This window comes from Macaca mulatta, chromosome 8 (assembly GCF_049350105.2).
Source record: "Macaca mulatta isolate MMU2019108-1 chromosome 8, T2T-MMU8v2.0, whole genome shotgun sequence".
Taxonomy (NCBI): domain Eukaryota; kingdom Metazoa; phylum Chordata; class Mammalia; order Primates; family Cercopithecidae; genus Macaca; species Macaca mulatta.
Window position 1 is genome coordinate 18766372 of NC_133413.1, and position 23760 is coordinate 18790131.

Consider the following 23760-nt stretch of genomic DNA (forward strand, 5'->3'; position numbering starts at 1 on the left):
GTGAGGTGAGACTGGAGAGAAAGGCAGGTGCTTAAAATCACAATGACATATGAGGACGGCAAAGAAAAAAAAAAAGAAACAGTTTGATAAAGACTTTTAAAACTATAAGTAGATAGGTTATAGAGAAAATAAATTCAAAAAACGTAATAGGAAGAAAAGGGTATGGTCGCAATTAAACGGAGAATGTTAACGTGAATAACATTTGTCTTGCATGTCATTAAATAAGGTCTGGAAGCAGTGTCATTTTTTATCTCTAATACACTAAAAATGAACCGGAGATTTTTGGAAAGTAGCTAAAAGGACAAAGGATTTGGCTTCAAGGGGTTCCCCTGGCCAATTTTGTCGAATAATTCACTATGAATTTGACAGACTGTTTCCAAAAGAAGAGCATAATTAATTCTGTTAGAGTAATTTGAGTACAGAAAATTAGCTTAGGGAGGGTGTTGGTGACCTTGACACGAGTGATTGCAGTGGAATGCTGAGGAATTAGACCAGTTGGAGTTGAACGAGGAGGTAAAAGGAGGTTGGGGGTAGGGACAGTGATTTTGGATGATTGTTAAATTTTCCTGTGAAAAGGTCAGAAAGTGGGATGGGCAGCTAGAGACATGAAGTCAAGGGACAGATTTTGTTGGGAAAGGAGATGTTAAAGCATGTTATAAAGATATTAAAGCAGAAAGTATTTTTGTCATAATGTTTTAAATATGAGCTACTTATGTGAATTAACTGAAAATGTTTTCATAAACATGTTTTCTCAGTTAGTTTTTATTTCTAACTAAAATATCACAAATGCTAAGCTTCAGCATAGAGGTAAAATCTTATTTACCATTTTGTTCTCAACAGTGTAAGCATGGTATAGTCAATTAATGTTCCTCAGTAAATGAGTTAAAGATAAACAGAAAAAAAGTGGAGCTTGGCTATAAAATTATCCTTAAGATTCATTCGTTAGAACCAAGTCTCTGTTTTGGGATGTGTGTGTATGTGTGTGTATGGTATTCTTCACTATCAGATATCTTAGCTGAAGGTAGGGTGTACCTGTGTCAGAATGAATCTGGAAACTGCATAGCAGTTTTATATTGAAAAGTTACTGTGTGAGCAATAAAGGTAAATTATTCTTTCAAAGGAGAGAGATTGAATTTGAAGACAAGAAAAAGAAAATTCAGATTAAGAAAATAAATTTTAAAATCACAGCAATATAAATTTGCAATAAAATATGCCAAAATCACATGTTTAAAAACACTTACGTAACTGTTCTTTGCTAATTCAAAGGGGGGAGTACACTTTTTTGTCTGTTATGAAGATGTAGTTTGGTATCTGAAAGCTTTAATTTTGGATGTATTTGTGAATAAAAGTTCAACTACATTTAAGTTACCATCAGTTTACTGGGCTGCTGCATCTCAATAGATACCATTTAGGACAGTAACACTTTATATCATAATAAATAATCTTTGAGATGATCCCCTGCTTTTAATCCAGGTTGAGTTTGAATCACTCTAGACTAAATCAGTTCTAATACAGTATATACATACACATGCACACATATCCTATTAAATGTCTTTCTGTGGAGAACCCTAATACATAGAGGCTGGACTACTTTCTTTATAAAGGGCTAGACAGTAAATATTTTAGGCTTTGCAGTCCATACTGTCCCTGTCTCAGCTACCTAACTCTGCTATTGTAGCACACAGGTAGCCATGTGAGTGAATGGATGCATACATGTTTCAATAAAACTCTACATATAGAAACAGGCATCTAGCTGTATTTGGACCAAGGGTTCTAGTTTACCGACACCTGGATTAAATGATTGCTTGATAGTTCAGTCAAAAGAGATAAGGGAGGTATACATTTGAAAGGATGTTTCATTTAAGCCAGGTTGTATTAAGAAGCAGTTTGTCATCCTTTTCTATATTATTGGTTATTACTTTGACAGTCTCACTCTTTAACTTCAGTTTTACCTGTTTTATTTTTACATAAGCATTTCTTAAAGAACAATTAATGCTGTAACAAAAAAAAACTATCACTCTTATCAGTCTTACCAATTCTAAACTGAGGACTGACTAGTTCAGCCTTTTTATCAAACAGAGTTGTCCTACTCTGTTTCTTTCTCTCTTTTTTTGAGACAGGGTCACACTCTGTTGCCCAGGCTTGAATGCAGTGGCAGGATCACAGCTCACTGCAGCCTCAACCTCCTGGGCTCAAGTGATCCTCCCACCTCAGCCTCCTGAGTAGCTGGGACCGTGGGTGGCCACCACTTTGCCTGGCTAATTTTTAAAGTTTTTGTGGAGATGGTGTCTCACTATGTTGCCCAGGCCAGTCTCAAACTCCTGGCCTCAAACTGTGTTCTCACCTTGGCTTCCCAAAGTGCTGAGATTACAGGTTTAAGCCACTGTGCCTGGCTCTCCTCTGTTTCTTGTAGAAATGATTAGTGGCGGTGGAGGAGGTAAGCATAAAGCGCAGCCAGAGAATACAACTGGTGACCCAAACTACAAGCTGTGTGGTATTGATGATGTTTCTACATTTTAAGATGAAATTCTTTTTTCTTTTCTTTTTTCTTTTCTTTTCCTTTCCTTTCCTTTCCTGTCCTTTCCTTTCCTTTCTTTGCTTTTCTTTATTTCTTCTTCTTTTTTGTTTTGAGAGACAGGGTCTCGCTCTGTCGCACAGGCTGGAGTGCAGTGATGTGATCATAGCTTACTGCAGCCTTGAACTACTGGGCTCAATCAGTTCTCCTGCCCCAGTCTCCCAAGTAGCTGGGACCACAGGCAGTGCTGCCACACCCAGCAAATTAAAAAAATTTTTTTTTGTAGAGACACAGTCTCAATATGTTGTCCAGGCTGATCTCCAACTCTTGGCCTTAAGTGAGCCTCCCAATTTGGCCTCCCGAAGTACTGGGATTACATGCATGGGCTGCCCAGCCCAAAATGTGATTCCTGAAGGCCATAATTTTACTTTGGGCAAACAGGAACATTATTGGTAACTACAGTAGTAATTTACCTTTTTCACTTTGTCTCTTCCTATATACCATCAGGGCCAAGAAAGTGCTGTAATTCCCACAATTAATCACAGAGGAACTTGAAGTTCTGGAGGTATATTAGAAGATTAGAAATTGCTAAAGCAAAATATTATCATTGTAGGACATGGACCAAAAAGAAATTAGGCTAATCCAAGATAAAACCAGGCAAATAAGTGTTTGAAATTAAAATTAAAATTGTGATTCACAGTGTTATGATTGTGTGTATTTAGATGATGTGAATGATACTATCCACAGATGTAGGATTGGTAAATATTTTAGTGTAATAATAGTAATGCTCTTAATTCCCAGGAATAAACTGCACCTGACTTCTTTGGGGTGAATATAAGATTTAGGTTTTTATTTTTATTTTTTTAAAAAGTAATTGTTTTTATTCATTAAGTTAAACAGTGCTTATCCAAAATAGATTCACATTTAAGTTCTCAAAAGGACTAACTGGCACATGAAGATCGAAGTTTTAATGTCTCATCATTACTCTGTTAAGAATGAATACCACCTTATTGGTTTAAACAAGTTTCTGAAATGATACATCCGTATAAAAAGGCAATTGACTTATAAGATGATTCAGATTTACATTATTTTTCACCTCTTATGTTCACTCGCAAAGTCTATTTTTCAACATTTTGCAATTAATTATTTCAGGAGCCTGTACAAATATTACTTTTCTCTTTGTAATTTTTCTTCATTTTTTAGCCCCCTTTCCTATATGTTATACATTACCATTAATATTATCGAAATGAAAGATTATATATTATAATGGTACATTCATGGGGGCTTACTATACACCGGGCACTATGTTAAGTATATTCTTTTTTTTTCCCTTTGAATCCTCACTGCAGCCCTAATGCTATTGCTGCGGCGATCACCCTCACTTTGTAGTGGAGTAAGTGGGATAGCTTGTGTGAGCAAGCAAGTGGCAGAGGCAGGGTTGGACCTTGCCTTCTTTATCCCAAGCCGTTGCTCTTTGGCGCTGTTAGGCTTAGTAATAGTCTCTTTTCCAATTTGACAAATTCAACTATAAAAAAGTACAGTACTGAGGAAGAGCCAAAACCAAGGTGGGGGTGGAGGGAACCCTGTAAAGTTACAGACCCTTTCTGTTTTCAAAGTTGCTTGAAGCCCAGTTGAAGCAAGTATCTCCCTCAACCTTTTCCTTTTAAAAGGGACAGGAACTATTTTGTCTTCTCCCTCTCTGTCTCTTTAGAGGGGCATTTTCTTCATCTCACGGAAGAGATTACTTTCGCTTTTGTCAACTATGAGTTGAGTTCTACAGTGTGCTAAGCTAACATGGTAATAGAGATAACTTTTCTCTTGAGTTTTCCATGCCCACACACACACACAAAAATACATATGTCCGCTTTGATATACCACTTTTATGTGATTCAGATTAGTTGTCATGGTCTGTTTGTCTAAGTCAGTCTCTTACTCACATTTATGGGGCAGATGCTATGTGTTTCAAAGAGGAATTAATTTTAATATGATCCAGCAGAGCTCGAAGTTGTAACATATTTGTGACATGCAGGAAATGTTTAAATTGAAAATAAAAGAATTTCTAAGGTAGAATTAATGTACTACTCATTGTGACTTTGAGAATAAAGCTCATTTGCTTTAGTAAAAACTGAGTAAACCTCACTTTTCTGTTGACTAAAATTGAAGTAACTATTAATTTATCTCAATATGTGATTTAAAGGAAATGGGATAAAGAAGGCTATGCAACTCTTGAAATTTCTGTATGGTAAAATTGGAGAATAAATATCAGCATCACTGTTAACCAAACTGAAATTCTGTCTGTGAAGTAAGAAAATTAAATAATCCTGAATTAAAACTCAAAATCCACATAAAAACCAATAGTTATTTTTAGAAGATCTGTCCCAATTATGTTCAGTATTGCTATTTAGTTTTTGTATTGTTATAAATAAATGTATTATATTTGATTACTATCTATATTGTTTCAAAAATGAGTCTCTATTTTTCATATATTATCTTTATATACATATGTATTAGAAAAGTGTTTGAGGCTAAATTTGAGCAATCTTAAACAGTAACTTTTGAACAAAAATATTTGCATTTGACAATAACTTTGTATGTGTTTTTACACTGTGAGAAAGGAAACTTTGAACTTGACAACTCTGCCATTAAACTGAAAATTACAAGGTAAATCACTAATTTACTAACTAAGTAAACATGGTTGAGAGAACATTCATTTCCTGAGTATCACAAAGCAAAACCTTGTATAGTCTATATCTGTTAATGAAATAAGTTAATTTGCAAACTTTGATAATGTTACTTAACCAGTGGCAAGTGATAAAAAATGTTGCTAGTACTTATTAAATCATTTAAAATAGCTATATGCAACTTTATTTGTAGTATACATAACAGATATGAGATTTCTGTCCAGAATACATAAAAGGCTCTCAATAACTAAGTAAGCCAACAGAAAAATAATCATTCACTTAGAAGAGAAAGGAAATCCCAGTCATCATATTTTAAAAATAATGCCAAACTGCACTAATAATAATGGTAATGAACGCTAAAATAATGATTTTTATTTTGGCCTATGATGTTGACAAATATCAAGCAGGCTTATGTTTACAGGAAATTGAACAGGCTCATAATCTTGGTGAAAGTGTAATTGGATACAGCCTTTTGAACTGTTCCATTCCATTCTACAAATGTTACAGAATTATTTACTATAAGCATGTATTTATGTATAAGTTGTGTACTTTTTTAAAAATAGAACTTCTGTGGATTTTGAATTACATTTAGGGAAAAGCAAGCTGTGAATGGCAAAAAAAAAAAAACCTTAAAAACAAAGTCTTTGAATGCATATCAAGCTAATAAAGTATTGGTCCAGGTCAAAAAGATTAGCAACTCATACCAACTACACCTTTCCTTCTGTTTTTTTTCGAGACAGAGTCTCGCTGTGTCGCCCAGACTGGATTGCAGTGGTGCAATGTTGGCTTACTGCAACCTTCGCCTCCCAGGTTCAAGCGATTCTCCTGCCTCAGCCTCTGAATAGCTGGGATTACAGGTGCATGTCACCACACCCAACTAATTTTTTGTATTTTTAGTAGAGATGGGGTTTTTGCCATGTTGGCCAGGCTGGTCTCAAACTCTTGACCTCAGGTGATCCATGTGCTGGCCTTGGCCTCCCAAAATGCTGGGATTACAGGTGGGAGCCACTGTGCGCAGCCCCCAACTATACCTTTTTTAAAATGTCATTTTGTTTTACAGTTTTCAGTTCTCTCAACTCGAGTCAGTGGAGTAGCAAACACATTTTTATGAAAGCACCAGCACCTCTGGAATGGTTAATAAGGGTTGTTTGTATATAAATGCACAAATGGAGTCAAATTGCTTTTCCTTTCCTTGGATTAGCTCCCCTGAAGGATTGGAACTTTTGATCCGGAAAAGAGTTGTCAATTTTGGAGCGCTTTTGAAAACAGGGTAGTCCGTGTCTAGAGGGAAATGCATAGCTGGGGCAGTAGGTTCAGATATTAAAAAACAGACTTGCCTCAAGCCTTTCCTGTGCCCTCAGCTGAGCCGCTTCAGGGATTCGATGGGAAAGCAAACTGACTAGCCTCTGATTTACAAGCGGGCTTGTAGAACAGGCCATTTGTGAGTCACAGATCATCCACGCCTGCCTGTCTCATTCTGGAGATCAGAAATGTTAAAGGGAGTGGAGAAGCTAGGAAGCATTTACAGATGCCACATCTAGGTTGGTAAGAGATCTGGAAACCATATATTAGTTGGTTTAAACTAGAACGTTTAAGGGGGACACAATAACGTCAAGTATGTGAAGATTTGTCATTTAGATTTTCTGTTTATTGCTATGGTTTGGAAGCCTTGATATCACAGGCAAAAGTCACAAAGCAGCAAATTTCAAAACACTGGAAGGATGAATTTTCTTATTCTTAGGGCAATCCAATAATGGAACGGGCTGCCCTCCAAAAAACTACAGGCTCCTGCTAGCTCTAGAAATGCCTGAACTTATATTCAATAGCTGTCTTGGGCAGGAGATTGGTTGGACTGTGCAATCTTCAAAACTTCTCACACTACCCTCTGGTTCCAGACTTCAGAAGGCGGTGGCATTTCATTCCAGCACCAAGTCCTGAGATCCTGTGCCATTTTGAAAGCTGAATAAGGACAAAAATATACAGAGTCAGACTTGGTACAGCTGAGATAGGGCAAAACTTCCAAAGACTCTTGTACAAAGAGAGAGACCAAATGGGAAAACACACAGACAATACAAAAGGCATACAAATGTCTCGATTACTAAATACAGCTTCTCGTTGCAGCTTGCTTTAGCACTTGTGGCCCCTGTCCTAATCCATAATACCTGCTAGCTTGGAATATTTACAACAACCCCTGAGGAACGGCAGTTTCCCAGCACTGCCTGGCCTCTCTCTCATTGTGCAATAGGGAGCACGTAAAATCACTGTGCATAAGCATTTGTACTTTTAGAAATTAGGGGGGGAGAAAGAGTATCTGCTGCGGACACAACATTTTATTCTTTGTGGAAAGCTCACCAGGTGGTTGCCAATGTATCAAGAGCAATAAATGCCTGTGGAAATGTAATGACCTGGAGAGCACTGCTTTTATCTGAACTCTATAGTTGGAAGGAAAACCAATCAACCAAATGATACAGAAGAAAGACCCCCAAGGGGCACACTTGACAAGTTTTGTTCCGCAGCGCAGGAGCCAGGGCTGAAGTGTGCAATGGAGGCATGGCTGATTGCAGCCTCCAGCCTTTTCCTCCACCCTCTCTCCAATCTGTGCTCACCTCTCCTCCAAATAAAATTGAGTAAATGTTTAGAGAATGTTGGTTTGAAGGGAAGCCAAATTATTAAGCTAGTTAAATGCCTTATGTCTGTGTCAAGCCCTGTTTGCTATAAGCTTCATATAACCTATTACATTTTTTCTATTTCCAGTGTCCATGGAAAACACTGGTGAACAAGGTAAGCTAGATGACATTAATGTTATAGATTTTTAAAATAATTTGAAAGAAACAATTGTATTCACTTAGATTTGGTTGGGATTAATAAATTATTCTTTGAGAATGTGAAGACAAGCTAGAGTTAAAGATATCTCATTTCTCTTAAGTTTGCAGATTGAATTCTGTCAGACACTTGGCAAATTCTATCCTGAAATGGCTGTCATTGTGCCAGAGATTCTTAAGGCTTTGAGGTATAGGGATATCAACAATTTCCTTTCGTAATTTGGACTATTAACTTGTAACTGACTCACCTACATAATTTATGAAAAGTATCGTGGGCTTTAGTCATCTCACACTGATTTAAGTGCCTTATTGAATAATTCAAATTTTTAATGATTCTGTAAGTATCATCATTCTTTAGAAAAATTAAAAATTGCTATTAAAGTTTTAAAATGCCAAATATGCTATATTTAAATTAGCATATTTTGTTCAATGATGTCTTATAGAATTAAATTGTGTATTAATGTATTACCCAGAAGGAATCATTATCACCATATACAAAATTAATATTTAAAATTTGGGCTGGGCACAGTGGCTCACGCCTGTAATGTCAACACTTTGAGAGGCCAAAGAAGGCAGATCATTTGAGGTCAGGAGTTCAAGACCAGCCTGGCCAACATGGTAAAACCCTGTCGCTGCTTAAAAAAAAAAAAAAAAGAAAAATACAAAATGTAGCCAGGTGTGATGGAGCATACCTGTAATTCCAGCCACTCAGGAGGCTGAGGTAGGAGGATTGCTTGAGCCCCAGGGTGCTCTCCAGCCTGGGCGACAGAGTGAGACCCTATCTCAAAAAAAAAAGGACAGAAAAGAAAAGAAAATTTTGCATAGTATTTGAAGACTTTCTAACACCACCCAGAATGTGTTTATATGCATTACTGAAAAAAAGCATTCAGAACACTTTTTTAAAACAATTGTCCCGTGTGATAAATAAGACACTTGAACTCCCGCTTATCCAGAGGTTCTCCTTTTAAATATGTTATCATTACACCAGCTTTGACTAGAGCCAAGGAAATAAGCAAACAGCTTCTCAAGTAGGAACTGCCTTTGTTATCTATGTCATTAAAGCAAAGTTCTTAAAGCCTGAGTGCTTTAACACTTGTTTTTAATGCAGTGTTTGCTAATTAAAGTTGCAGGCGTAACTGCCTTATATTTACAATTTAGAAAAGGTCCTTGTCAGTGATTTTGCCAATAGATGGTCTGTCTACAGATGGGAGGCTTTTATTCATGGGCATAGATCTCATTATGCATTTAGGAATTTTTTTTAAAAACTCTTGGCTTTGGAAATCATTGAGTTGTGTTTATTCTAGTGTGAAGTAAAGGAACTTTCATAATTTATTATAATTGGTAATTTGGTTATTTTAAAACAAGCAGATCTTTTGTGAATACCATAATTTTAGTCTGTATTTGCATATTATAATGATAATTATGTTTCTCTCATTTTAGTTGTGTGCCTGATGGCCTATCATCTACTTTTTGGAATGTTTGTCTGGTCTTACTGGAAAACTATCTTTACATTACCAATGAATCCTTCAAAAGAAGTAAGTTAAAATATTAACAAAATTATTCTAAAGATAGAAATCAATAATACTGATGTATTATTGAAGAATGAATTTTATTTTTAATGTTGCACACTTATTGAGTGTAGTGACTTTTTAGATTAAAAAATTAGTATGTCTTAATAAATACTTGAATTTTCACTTGGAAATACTATTTTTCACCCGATGAGCACTGCATTCTCTGTATTAAATCTGTTATGAATTCCATTTCCACTTTACAGTCATACATCAGGATGGATGGATAGGTAGACAAAGATAGATAATAAAATAGAGCTGGAAGGTAGACATAATTCTGTGATAATTATCATATTAAAGGTGTATTAGTTGGTTCTTAGCCACCAGAAAAACAATAACAACAAAATAATGGCTTAGTTAGTTTTCTCTGCATTGAAAAAGTCCGTAGCTAGTCCACAGCTTCCAGGTGCCCACACTCCTTCTGTCTTGTTTCTCTGCCACGTGTAGCCTCCATTTCCAAGGCCCCCTCTTGGTCTAAGACGGATGCTGCAGTTCCAGCCATCGCATCTACATTGCAGCCAGCAGACTAAAGAAAGTAGGAAAGAGGAGAAGTAAATGTCCTTCTCTTCAAGAACACTTTCTAGACATTCCTGATGTCATTTCCGCTTACATTTAGAAGTTAGTTATATGGCCACATCTACCCACACAGAAGATGGGAGTGCAGACTTTCTTCTCGATGGCCATGTTAAACATGAGAGAAGAAGAGAAAGCTGGTTACTGAGAGACAGCTAGCAATCTCTGCTCCAGAGGGTTTTAAGTAGAGTGATGGATCAGATTTACGTGTTGAAAAGATCATTCTGTCTGTCTGTGGATCATTCATCCTGGCTAAACATTCTTGGGGCAAAGAATTGTGTCTCACTAATTTTTGTGTCCTTGGCAGATAGCCCAGTACATTGTTGAATAAAAATATACTTTGCTAACAGTGGTATTGGTGTAGTTTTAGTAAGCCAAGGTAAAAAGAAAAAAAAGAAAAAAAAAAGCATCACTGTAGACAGTTTCCTGAAGTAATCAGTTTGAAATGAAACTTTGGTCAAAAAAAGCCAATAAATATGCTATTTGGCTTGGGAGAGGATAGTAAAAACCAGATATTTGCACAGAATTAATGGTATGCCTGGCTTAGAATGCTCTATCTATCTATCTATCGCCTGTTTTTCTTCTATTCTCCACTTCTTTTTCTTTCCCAGTCTGTTTTTTTTCTTTCCTCCTACCACATTTGCTTCTTTTCCATCATCTCTCTTACCTTCATCCTGTCCTTAGTAGTAGGTTGGAAAAAAAATACTAACTTCTATCATAGGTAATCTCATCCACTCTGGTAGTTTACATACAACCTCCCTATTGATAACTCCCAAATCTATTTTGAGTTCTAAACTGCCCCTTAAATTTCAAACTTATGTGCCCCCTGCCAAGCATAGCTTCTTAATAATTCCACTGACACCTCAAATACAAAACATCAAAAACAGGAGTCATCACCTTCTCCTTCCCCAGACTGTGACTCATCTCTTGCTTGTGTCAGTTAATGGTCAGTTTATCACTGCTCTAATTCTGGGTCTTCATCGTCTCCCTTGTCTGAGACATTGTATTCTTCTCCTGGTAATTTGGTTATTTTAAAACAGATCGTTTGTGAATACCGTAATTTTAGTCTGTATTTGCATATTATAATGATAATTATGTTTCTCTCGTTTTAGATCTGTGCCTGATGGCCTGTCATCTACTTTTGGCCATGTTTGTCTGGTTATACTGGAAAACTATCTTAAGGTTTTCTGTTTACAGCCTTGCCTACCTTTCCTCCCCAGAACCCCGCATAACTTCATCCAATACCCTGAAGCTGGAGTGGTCCACCTAAAAACCGATGTACCGCCTTCCCTCTACTGCTTGTGTCTATTGCGATTCCACATATCCCACAGGGGAAAGCTCAGTCTGTCCTGCCTAGCAATAGCAGCTCTTATCTCAGTTTCTGACTTTCCACTTTATACTCTAGTAGTTCTTAACTGCACGTAGTTTCCTGTGTACAACATGGCATTATTTCCTTTCCAAAATATTCTTACCCCTTTCTCACTGAAATAATACATTTTTTTTCCATTCCTGCTGGCAGCTCCTTCTTGGTCTCCTTTGCTGGTTCCTCTTCAGCTCCTAGACTGCCAAAGCATGGGAATGTTCCAGAGCTTAATCCCTGGACCTCTTTTCTTATATATCTGCATTTATTCCCTTGTAGATTTCGTTTATTTCTCTGACTTACTGTGTCACCCCAGTACTGCAGCTCTCAGATTAATATGTTAGCCTGGTGCTTGCTAATAAACACCTGACACATTTCCAGCTACCTATTTTCACATCTAATAGAAATTTCAGGGTCAACAAAACTGAAAACAAACTTCTCATTTCTTGTTTCATTCCCCAGTTCTCCTAGTCCTAAAGTTTTCTTATCTCCGTAATGACGATTTCACTCTTCTGTTCAGGCCTGAAACATTGGTGTCATCCTTGGCTATGTTTTTTCTCTCAGATGCCACATCTAGTCAATCAGAACATTCTATACCGTCACCCTCAGGGTATGGCCACAGTGTGAACTCATGTCCCGCACTAGTCCCTGCTCCCACCCTGGTCCAAGCCACCGTCCTCTCTCGTTTATACATTTGCAGTAGCCTCTTAACAGGTTTTTGTTTCTGTTTTTGTTTTTGTTTTTGGCCTCCTCTTGTGTATTTTCAACACAGTAGCCAAAGTAATCCTTTCAAAAGACAAGGCAAATCTCTCACTTTTTGGATGTCTTTTTACAAATGATACCTTATCATTGAGGCTATCTGTGATGACTCAGCATAGAATAGCAACCCCCCAACCCTCGGTATTCCCTGCACCTTACCTTCCTGGATTTTTCTCCTTACCATTTACCATCATGCAACACGCTCCATATTTATTTGTTGAATACTTTTAAAAATACACCATCACTAGAATGTAAGTTCCATGAGGGCGTGAAATTTATCTTTGTTCACTGCTTCATCACCGGGGCCTAAAGCAGTGTCTGACCTGTAGAAGGTACTCAGGAGATATTTCTTAAGTGACTGAAAGTGGGGAAGAAGTTATGCATACAGAGGCAGGTTTATTTTTATGGCTTTGGCAGGAAGTTGAAGTGACTTCTAACTTCTCTCTAACATTATATATGACATCACTGGCTAACAATGAAGAGGTAAGTGGGTTAATTAAGGGTTGGGAGAGTAGAGAAGGTTTGAAATAGTGGATTGGACAGAGTGTCAAAAGGAAATGAAACAAACACAGAAGAGAGCACACAGCATTGAAGGAGCAGTCAAAACTGATGACAGTCAGTGACATTATAACAGCATCAGGCTTTGTTGCATGATTTTTCTACAAAAGATATACCTTATTCATACAACTGTGTGAGATAGATATTATTTTTTACTATTTTACAGATGGAGCCATTGGCTTTGAGCAGGAAATAATTAAGGTATCTAGTGCTACTGTGTGGGAGAGCTAAGTTTCAGACAAAAGTCCTTTCAACCCTCAGGGACACTTTCTTTCCACTACACCATGCTCTAGTATGGAGAGTAAGCACAATGGGGTGTGAGTGCCCAGGACTTCAGTTGCAGCATGGGGGAAAATATAGCAAAAAATTTTGTACATATGATTTAATATTTGTATTTTTAAAGTTTTGTATATGAGGTACATAAGATATTAGCTGATAAAGTATATACCAATACACGAACCTGGGAGGCGGAGGTTGCAGTGAGCTGAGATCGCACCATTGCACTCCAGCCTGGGCGACAGATCGAGACTCCGTCTCAAAAAACAAAAAGAAAAAAAGAATATTACCAATAAATACTCATCTGTTAGCAGCGTGATCTCGCATAATTTTTTAATTTTTTGCAGTTAGGGGAACATGATCAAAGGAGTTTGGAGACTACTGTTAGGAAGAAAGAGCCCTTGTTTGGTGGTTAAGAACCTTAGAATATTGCCTTTATAAAATGCAAGGTCTTGGGCTATTCTTTTAATTGATCAGCTGTTAGAGACCTCTCGCTTGTAAAATGAGGGTCCTGAACTTAGAACATGTGAATTAAAATTTGCCTTTTTCATAGCAAGATTGTTAAAGTGATAATAGTTTTTCATTGGTAAGGTTTTCTCCATGTAAAAGTAATATAACTGCACTAAATTATATTTTGAAAATAGAGACCAGGCAAAAAGAAAAAAAAGAGAACAATCCATTACACCAATTCAAGCACTTTACATTCTAAATTTCTTTGTAATTAAAAAAAAATCGTGAGTACCTAATAGGTATATATATTTATGGGGTACATGAGGTATTTTGATACAGGCATGCAATGTGTAATGATCACATCAGGGTAAATGGGGTATCGATCACCACAAGCATTTATATTTTGTGTTAACAAATCCCATTATACTCAGTTATTTTAAAAAGTACAATTAAATTATTATTGACTGTAGCCACCCTATTGTGCTATCAAATACTAGGTCTCATTCTTTCTTTTTTTCTTTTTTTCTTTTTTTTTTTTTTGAGGTGGAATTTCACTCTGTCACCCAGGCTGGAGTGCAGTGGCACAATCTCAGCTCACTGCAACCTCCGCCTTCCGGTTTCAAGCGATTCTCTTGCCTCAGCCTCCCGAGTAGCTGGCATTACAGGTGTATGTCACCACGCCCGGCTAACTTTTGTATTTTTAGTATTTTAGTAGAGACGAAGTTTCACCATGTTGGCTAGGCTGGTCTCAAAACTCCTAACCTTGTGATCTGCCCACCTCGACCTCCCAAAGTGCTGGGATTACTGGCGTGAACCATGGCGCCTGGCCCTAATTTTTGTATTTTTAATAGAGATGGGGTTTCGCCATGTTGACCAGGCTGGGTCTCGAACTCCTTACGTCAAATGATCCGCTGGCCTCGGCCTCCCAAAGTGCTGGGATTACAGGTGTGAGCCTCTGTGCCCAGCCTTATTCATTCTTTCTAACTTTTTTGGTTTTGGTACCATTAACCATCTCCACTTCTGTCCCAGTTCCTCACTACCCTTCCCAGCCTCTGGTTGCCATCCTTTTATTCTCTATCTCTATGAGTTTAGTTGTTTTTATTTTTAGCTCCCACAAGTAAGTGAGAACTTGCTAAGTTTGTATTTCTCTGCCCTGCTTATTTTACTTAACGTAATGACCTCGAGTTCCATTCATGTTGTTGCAAATGATGGGATCTCATTCTTTTTTTTGTGACTGAATATATTCCATTGTGTAAGTAAACACCACATTTTCATTATCCATTCATCCATTGATGGACACTGAGGTTCCTTTCAAATCTTGGCTATTGGAAATAGTGCTACAATAAACATGGGTGTGCAGATTATCTCAACATACTTGTTTCCTTTCTTTTAGGTATACACTAACAGTAGGATTGCTGGTCATATGGTAGCTCTATTTTTGGCTTTTTGAGAAACCCATTGTAGTAGTTCTAATTTACATTGCCACCAACAGTATACAAGGGTTCCCGTTTCTCCACTACCTCACCAGCGTTCGTTATTGCCTTTATTTTATTTTATTATTATTGTTTGAGACAAGGTCTTGCTCTATTGTCCAGGCTGGAGTGCAGTGCTGCAATCACAGCTCACTGCAGCTTTGACTTCCTGGGTTCGAGCAGTAGTCCCGCCTCAGCCCCCTAAGTAGCTGTGACTATAGGCATACATCACCATGCCTATCTTTTTTTATTATTATTTATTTTTTGTAGAGACGAGATTTTGCTGTGTTGCCTAGGCTGGCCTCAAACTCCTGGGCTCAAATGATCCTCCCGCCTTGGCCTCCCAAAGTGCTGCGATTATAGGCATGAGCCGCTGCACCTCCCCTTTGCCTGTCTTTTGCATAAAAGCTATTTTAACTGGGGTGCGATATCTCATTGTAGTTTTGATTCGCATTTCTCTGATGGCCATGGATATTGAGCATATCTTCATATTACCTGTTTGCCCTCTGTGTATCTTCTTTTGAGAAATGTCTATTCAGATCTTTTGCTCATTTGTAAATTGGACTATTAGATTTTTTCCTATAGGGTTGTTTGAGCTCCTTATACATTCTGGATATTAATCCTTTATCAGATGGGGAGTTGACAAGTATTTTCTCCCATTCTGTGGGTTGTCTTTTCACTTGGTTGATTGTTTCCTTTGCTGTACAAAAGCCTTTTAACTTGATGCGATCCCATTTGTCCGCTTTTGCTTTGGTTGCCTGTGCTTGTGGGATATGACTCAAGAAATCCTTGCCCACGCCAATGCGTTGGAGAGTTTCCCCAATATTTTCTTTTACTGGTTTCGTAATTTGAGGTCTTAGATGTAAGTCTTTAATCCATTTTGATTTTTGTGTAGGGCAAGAGAGATGGCTCTCATTTCATTCTTCTACATATGAAGATCTGGTTTCCCCAGCGGCGCTTATTGGAGACTGCCTTTTCCCCAGTGTGTGTTCTTGGCAGCTTTGTTGAAAACGAGTTTACTGTAGATGTGTGGATTTGTTTCTGGGTTCTCTCTTCTTTTCCATTGGTCTACCAATACCGTGCTATTTTGGTTACTCTGTGCAAGTGCTAGTCTTATGCCAGTACCATGCTATTCAGGTTATTCCCTTACACTAAACTCTGTAGTGTAATTTGAAGTCAGGTAATGTGATCTTCCAGTTTTGTTCTTTTTACTCAGGATAGTTTTGGCTGTTCTGGGTCTTTTGTGATTCCATATAAATTTTAGTATTTCTCCTCCTTGGGAAGGCTTTCCAGGTTAGGTGTTGTGATCTAAGCTGTATCTGCATTAGGAGGTACCCCAGTCCTAGTAATACTGTGGTTCTTACAGACTGGTAGATGTGTACTGCCTTGGTGGTCTTGGAGAAGATTTAGAAGAAGTCTCTGGATTACCAGGCAGAGACTCTTGTTCTTCTGCCTTACATTCTTTTAAATAAACAGAGCCTCTCTCTCTCTCTCTGCTCAGCTGCCAGGAGCTGGTGGAGGGGTGACATGGCATCTCTGTGGCCAACACCACTGGGACTGTGCTCAGTCAGACCCAAAGTCAGAATAGCATTGGGTCTCGCCCAAGGCCCGCTGTGTCCACTACCTGGCTCCTCCATCTATGTTCACTCAAGGCTGAAGGGCTCTGCAGTAAGTAGGTGGCAAAGTCAGTTAGGCTTGTGTCCTTCCCTTCAGGGTGGAGAGTTTCCTCAGGCCCTGGGCGGGTCCAGAGCTGCTATCAGTGATACAGATACTGCAGACAAAAACCTTTCTAGTTTTATTTTGATATTCAGAGTGTACCTGTTCCCCGTTTTTTAAATTTAATAGTCCGTCAGTGGCTTATTAGCATTTTTTATTTTTCTTTAAGTTCTGGGGTACATGTGCAGAACATGGAGGTTTGCCATGGTGGTTTGTTGCACCCATCAACCCATCGTCTACATTAGGTATTTATCGTAGTTCTATCCCTCTCCTAGGCCCCTACCCACTGACAGGCCCTGGTGTGTGATGTTCCCCTCCCGGTGTCCATGTGTTCTTATTGTTCAACTCCCACTTATGAATGAGAACATGTGGTGTTTGGTTTTCTGTTCCTGTGTTAGTTTGCTGAAAATGATGGCTTCCAGCTTCATCCATGTCCCTGCAAAGTACATTAACTCATCCTTTTTAATGGCTGCATAGTATTCCATGGTATGTATGTGCCACATGTTCTTTATCCAGTCTATTATTGATGGGCATTTGGGTTGGTTCCAAGTCTTTGCTATTGTGAATAGTGCCGCAGTAAACATACGTGTGCATCTGTCTTTATAGTAGATTATTTCACTGACATATCACTTTTTAAAAGTTTTTTAAATTGTAAAATATTTCATGCATATTATTGCATATATACAAAAACATATATATAATGCACTTCTTAAAGAATAATCAAGTGAAAACATGTGAGCAGTCACTGAGCCAGTATGTCAAACACTGTTCACATTTTCCATCTCTGCTGTGCGTCTGTCAGCTGTTTCCCTTTATTCCTCAAAATGTAACAACTATCCTGCATTTTCTATTCCTTTTTCTTTATAATTTTTTCACATGTATATGTATCTCTGAACAACAATGTATATGTTCTTTAGCTTGCTGGTTTTAAAATTAGATGAATGGAATCATTGTATATATGTTCTGGAAGATTGTTTAATGTTCATTATATTGAGGTTCTTTGCTTTGCTGTACACAACTATAGTTTATTAACTGTTAAATGCCAGTACTATTCCATTATTTGAATATATCATACCCCAGTTTATCGATCATCCTTTTGATGGATGGACATTTGAGTTGTGTTTAGGTTTTTTATATTTCAAGCAATGATACTGAGATTTTTCTTGTACATGTCTCCTGACACACATTTATAGAAATTTATACAGGGGTGTGTGTGTGTGTGTGTGTGTGTGTGTGTGTAAGATATATATTTATATGTATATTATTAAACAGGAGCCAAAATTTTATTTTTCTCAAATATTTTAAAATTAGCTGGACCAAATTGTCAGTATAAGAAGTAAAATAAATAATTAGACCCTTTAGAAGTGCTGTGGGAGATTTCATGTAAGGATTATCGCTAAGTTAAAACTCACTTAAATAAGAAAATATGCTTAATGGATTTTCTACATTTGTTCTTAATGATCTAAATGAAAAATTTATTCATTGAGTTTTATTTATTCATTGGGCCATTTTATCTATCAGTATAACTAATATTTTGTTGGAACTCTGTGGTTTATAAGCATTTTTATGTACTCTGTTCCTTTTGAGTTACACAAACACCAGAGGAAGTAGGTATAATGGTATTATGATTACTAGTATTATACCCTTTTACTAGATGCATAAGTGAATGACCTGTAAGGTGAACAGACTTGCCCAGATTTCAAACTCTATTGTCTCTTTGAATGTACAATATACCATTAATATTTTATAAATACCCTTTTCCGGGTGTGGTAGAGAAAACCAATATGTTATTTCTTTGAAAATACTGATTAAAATTTAAATGTATTCCACAGTTCCATCTCTCTTATGCAGAGAAAGAATTGTTGGAGAGAGAGCCAAGAGGAGAAGCCCATCAGGAAGTTCTTAGGCGAGCAGCCAAGGATCTTCCCATCTATACCAGGACCATGTCTGGAGGTAAATGTCAATAATGGGTGCTTTGCAATGGTATGCAAATAACATCATTAAGGTGACTGTAAGAAAATGTGTTTATATACTTGAAATGGTAAAACACTCATTTCAGAATACTGTGTTATTTCTTGCACTGCTGTTAAATCTTTCCTGAATGATTCCATAAAACAGAATGGAAACCTGAATAACACTGTGGGCAAAGAGATCTCAAGGAAATCAGAACTGACTTTAATCCTGTTCTGCCTACTTAGTTATGACTCAGTGAAGATGTGAGAACTGCTGAAATCTTGATTTATAGTAGTATTCATGTTTAAGGTTTTTATTGTAGACTTTCCTATACGTATTTAATTTAAGGCAGCAGTGTCTGTAATGAATATAAAATGAATACTTTTACAAGTATTTTTTCATAAATTTAGAACAGTCATATAGGTGATGTAAAATTTCATTTAGGTATTGGTATAATTTTTTATCTCTCTTTAAAATTTTCTTACAAATGTAGTAAATTAACAAATCTCTTACTTGGGACATACTTTAAGGTAATTTGACAACTATCCAATTAAATAATTGTCTTACAACTGATGTCCATGGACTAGTGATGCTTACCCACCAAGACTTGCCCAGAACTTCTGTGGCTTCAGACCTGTGCTGCCCATTATGGTAGCTGCTAGCCCCATGTGGCTGTTGAGCACTTAAAATATGGCCAGTTCAAATTGAGATGTGCTCTAAGTATAAAATACACACTGGTTTCAAAGACTTACTATGAAAAAAATATGTAAAATATCTCTTTAATGGACAGATACAGTGGCTTGTGCCTATAATCCCAGCAACTTGGGAACCTGAGGTGGAGGATTGCTTGAGCCCAGGAGTTAGAAGTTGCAATGAGCTGTGATTGCACCACTGCACTGCTGCCTGGGTGACAGAATGAGACCCTGTCCCTAAAAAATAAAATAAATAAAAATGTAAAAAAGAAAGAAAGAAAGAAAAACTCATTAAGATTTGTGACTCTGTGTGGTGACTCATACACCTATACTCCCAGCACTGTGGGAGGCTGAGGCAGGTGGATCACCTGAGGTCAGGAGTTCGAGACCAGCCTGACCAACATGGTGAAACCCCATCTCTACTAAAAATACAAAAAAATTAGCTTGGGCATGGTGGTGCACACCTGTAGTCCCAGCTACTCAGCTCAGGAGGCTGAGGTGGGAAAATTGCTTGAACCCAGGAGGCAGAGGCTGCAGTGAGCTGAGATGACACCGCTGCACTCCAGCGTGGGCGACAGTGAGACTCCATCTCAAAAAAAAAAAGATTTTTATATTACTTATATTTGTTTCTGACTCACTTATTATAACTACTGACAATTGAAAAAACATCAGAAAAATTTCCTTAGGAGATTCTCTGTTCTTGTGAAACCTCCAGAGAACTGTGGCTGTAGGCAAGTCATTCCATTTTTGTGTTTAAACAGCATCAGATATCTTATTTTTTACCAGATTTAAATTTTATATGCTTTTTAAAATTTAAATTTGAAGAGATGATAAAAGCCATTTAATTGTATATTCAATTCAGTGTTAACTCTAAGACTAAGTGGAGCTTTTTGTCCCTAGCCATCCGATACTGTGACAGATGCCAACTTATAAAACCAGATCGCTGCCATCACTGCTCCGTCTGTGATAAGTAAGAGAACCTTTAACTTCTAAAATATCTACATGCTGGTGGTCTTTTTCTTCATTATGTTTCTTTTCTCACTGTTTTCCTGATTATCTTCTCCATATTCTCGCTTCTCAGCCCTTGATTTAGGAAATACAGTTGGGATAACCCGCTGGCATTCATGCCAGTGAGGCCTGAGGCCACAGTCAAGTGTCAGTTTGCCCCCAGATTCACGGTGCCCTGAAGTATGTGATTTTTAGCAGTTCTGACTTGGCTAGTTCAATTTAGGAAATACTTCTATGAGTGTTTTCCATTTTTAAAAAGATAACTCAGTTGACTTCATGACAGTCAGATGTTGTTATATATTTAATATACTCCAAGAACAGTATGACTTGGTGTCAGGATTGATATTGAAGAAGTTTTATCCAGACTTTCTGTAAATCCATTGCAGTTTTGTTCTTTCTTTAGCATAAGATAGTTGTATATTAATACATTATATTGTTTTTAGAAAATGAGTTGCTTTGCATCTTAAGCATGTATATTTCAAATTCAAGTTACCTTATTATAAGAATTGGCTATAGTGTTTATTTTAGATGAGAACTTCTGATATTATCCAATTTTTAGATAAGTAAATAATTTTGCAATATTTTACTTGCCACAGCTCTTTGAACTAACCATAATTTATATTTTTATAATGTAATATGATTAAAATTTCATGGGGTATTGGGTTTTCTGTTTTGCTTTGTTTTTTAGATGTATTTTGAAGATGGATCATCATTGCCCATGGTGAGTTGACTGTATATTTAAACAAGTTTGTGTCCCTTATAAATGTTAATAAATTGAATCACCCATGTAAATCTTTTCACAAATGAAATATTACTTGAGTTGACATAGCAGGAACTTTCAGATTTAGTTTCTGATATTTGTTTGATTAACTTAAAAGAGCCTTTATTTAAGGGAGTTTCCATGAAATACTTTTAAAACCAGTGGTTAACAATATAAAAGTTAATATCACATGTTAGCTCAGAACAAAGGATTTTCTTTGTATGCATGTGCATAAACATAGAGATTCCAGAATACTCCACAGAAATATACACAAAGATGTACACGTAAATTAGACCTAGTACCTCACTGGAAGGTTTTTATAAAGAATTACGTCATCTAAAGCTTTTTAACAATTTATTTTACGCAAAAGTTGACATTAAGGAGTAGAATACCAACTACACAGATATACAAATGCACACATACATTTAAACAAGATTTTCCACATAGAATTCATTAATATTTGTTAATATTTCTCAGTCACGAAATTAGGTAATTTAATAGAGGATTATTTGAAAGATCTGATTAGTAAGGTTAATTTTCCTTCCTTTTCCTATAATTTTTCATCTCAGTGTACACATGTCTTTGATAGTCATGCCCAAGTTGCTGGCCAGGTTGGATTTGGGCATGAGTATTACTTACTCTTCAAGCCTTCTTTCAGGGATGGCTCTACAGAAAGGTAGACATGCCCACAAGTCCACAGTAGGTATAGGGGGAAATATATGTAGGGAACAGTTCTCTTAGCAGCAGGAAAGAGTCCCAGGGGAATGTAGGGATTATGGTATCTCGCATCTTTCACCATTGTACCTCTTTCTTTTCTCCACCTCGATTTTCTCCTTTAAAGTATTCAGGCTAGTCAATCCATACAAGAATGGCATTCTTCTTACAGGTCTCGATAAGTAACCCCCCTTTGTACTAACTGAAACTTGCATTCATTCTTTTGCACTCGCCCCCCGCCCACTTTTCTTTTCTGTTTTTTTTTTCTTCTTCCAACAAGTGTTCCCCCTCCCCCCGTGTCTTTAATTAGACGCCTTCTTCTTCTTCTTCTTTTTTTTTTTTTTTTTTTTTGAGACAGAGTCTTGCTCTGTCGCCCAGGCCCGAGTGCAGTGGCGCGATCTCGGCTCACTGCAACCTCTGCCTCCTGGGTTTAAGCGATTCTCCTGCCTCAGCCTCCCGAGTAGCCGGATTACAGGCACCCGCTACCTCCCCTGGCTAATTTTTGTATTTTTGGTAGAGACGGTTTCACCATATTGGCCAGGCTAGTCTCGAACTCTTGACCTTGTGATCCGCCCACCTCAGCTTCCCAAAGTGCTGGGATTACAGGCACGAGCCACCACGCCCAGCCAACGTCTTCTTCATTCTCCTTACATTCATATGTTGACTTCCCCTGCAGTTGCTGTCAATGCCCCACCTGTATCCCCATGACTCACCTGTTGAGTTCATGGCATCTTGGTGAACAGCTCCCATACTCACTGGCAGCTCCCCATTCAGGCACCTGTGTTTCTTTTCTTCTCTGCCTGAGGGGTCTCTTCTACCTGGGTAGTTTTGTTCAGCTCTACAAGCCAGGCAGTCCAGAAGTGCCAAGGCATTCATACCTCCAGGAGCAACCCTCATCCAGTGACAGCCTGGCCAGTAAAAAATGCTTTATCCTTCTGTCTCAAATGAACTGTATCCAAGTTCTTGCCTCAGGGTCTGCTTTGGGGTAAACCATATTAAGCACCCTCCTCTCTGGATAACTGTATACTCCAGATATATTCAGCAGAGTGCTAGTCATCAGAGGCATAGCGTTGATTTTGATTTTTCTGACCTTTATAAGGGATTGTGATGACAAGGAGTGGAGAGGCGGGAAAAAATCAGGTCAGTACATACCTATAAAGCTTCCCATGCCCACGCTGTATTCATAAAATTACAAAAAGAGAAAATAATAATTTACCATTATAGTAATCTTTCTAAATCAACAGTTCATTTGGCCTCGTGAGAAACTTACAATTTGATAGCCTTTCCAGTTTTCACAGGTCCTGTTAAATAAGTGAAGGAGAATAACAGAAATGGGACCCTAGTATTTTTAAAAATAGGTTCACGTGGCATACCTACACACCACCTGCTGTTGCTCCACCCTTAGCTGGCAGTGCGGGAAGGTGAATGGACTGACTGCGGTACCTTTTAACCCGTGTCATCGTTCTCTTCCCCATCACTTCCCTTGCTGCATCCACTGTCCCCGCCATGGTTGTAGCTCTGGGTACTCCCTTGCAGAAAGCAGCAGCCGTGTTGACTTGTGAAGGATTTGATGCCAAGGGTCTAATACTCACTTGGTGCCAGCTGAATGGAGCAGCCATTGTATGTAATTTTAAAATTTCAAATTAAAATTTTAAATTAGGCCAGGCGCGGTGGCTCAAGCCTGTAATCCCAGCACTTTGGGAGGCCGAGACGGGCGGATCACGAGGTCAGGAAATCGAGACCAGCCTGGCTAACACGGTGAAACCCCGTCTCTACTAAAAATACAAAAAACTAGCCGGTGAGGTGGCGGGCGTCTGTAGTCCCAGCTACTCAGGAGGCTGAGGCAGGAGAATGGCGTGAACCCGGGAGGCGGAGCTTGCAGT

General features: G+C 37.9%; 1 protein-coding gene across 3 annotated transcripts in view; it reads left to right on the forward strand.

The window, feature by feature from the left end:
- Positions 1 to 23760, forward strand: part of ZDHHC2 (zinc finger DHHC-type palmitoyltransferase 2) — a 91113-nt gene that overhangs the window by 42227 nt on the left and 25126 nt on the right. For 2 of the 3 annotated variants that reach the window (XM_015144810.3, XM_015144809.3), the window contains exons 2-6: positions 7951 to 7977; positions 9459 to 9553; positions 18583 to 18703; positions 20296 to 20365; positions 21092 to 21124. In XM_015144810.3, coding sequence (XP_015000296.1) covers positions 7956 to 7977; positions 9459 to 9553; positions 18583 to 18703; positions 20296 to 20365; positions 21092 to 21124 — 341 coding nt within the window. In that variant the 5' untranslated portion in view covers positions 7951 to 7955. Of the gene's footprint in view, positions 1 to 5941; positions 6054 to 7950; positions 7978 to 9458; positions 9554 to 18582; positions 18704 to 20295; positions 20366 to 21091; positions 21125 to 23760 lie in introns of those variants that run through there. The other variant, XM_077943048.1, reaches the window with a different exon arrangement.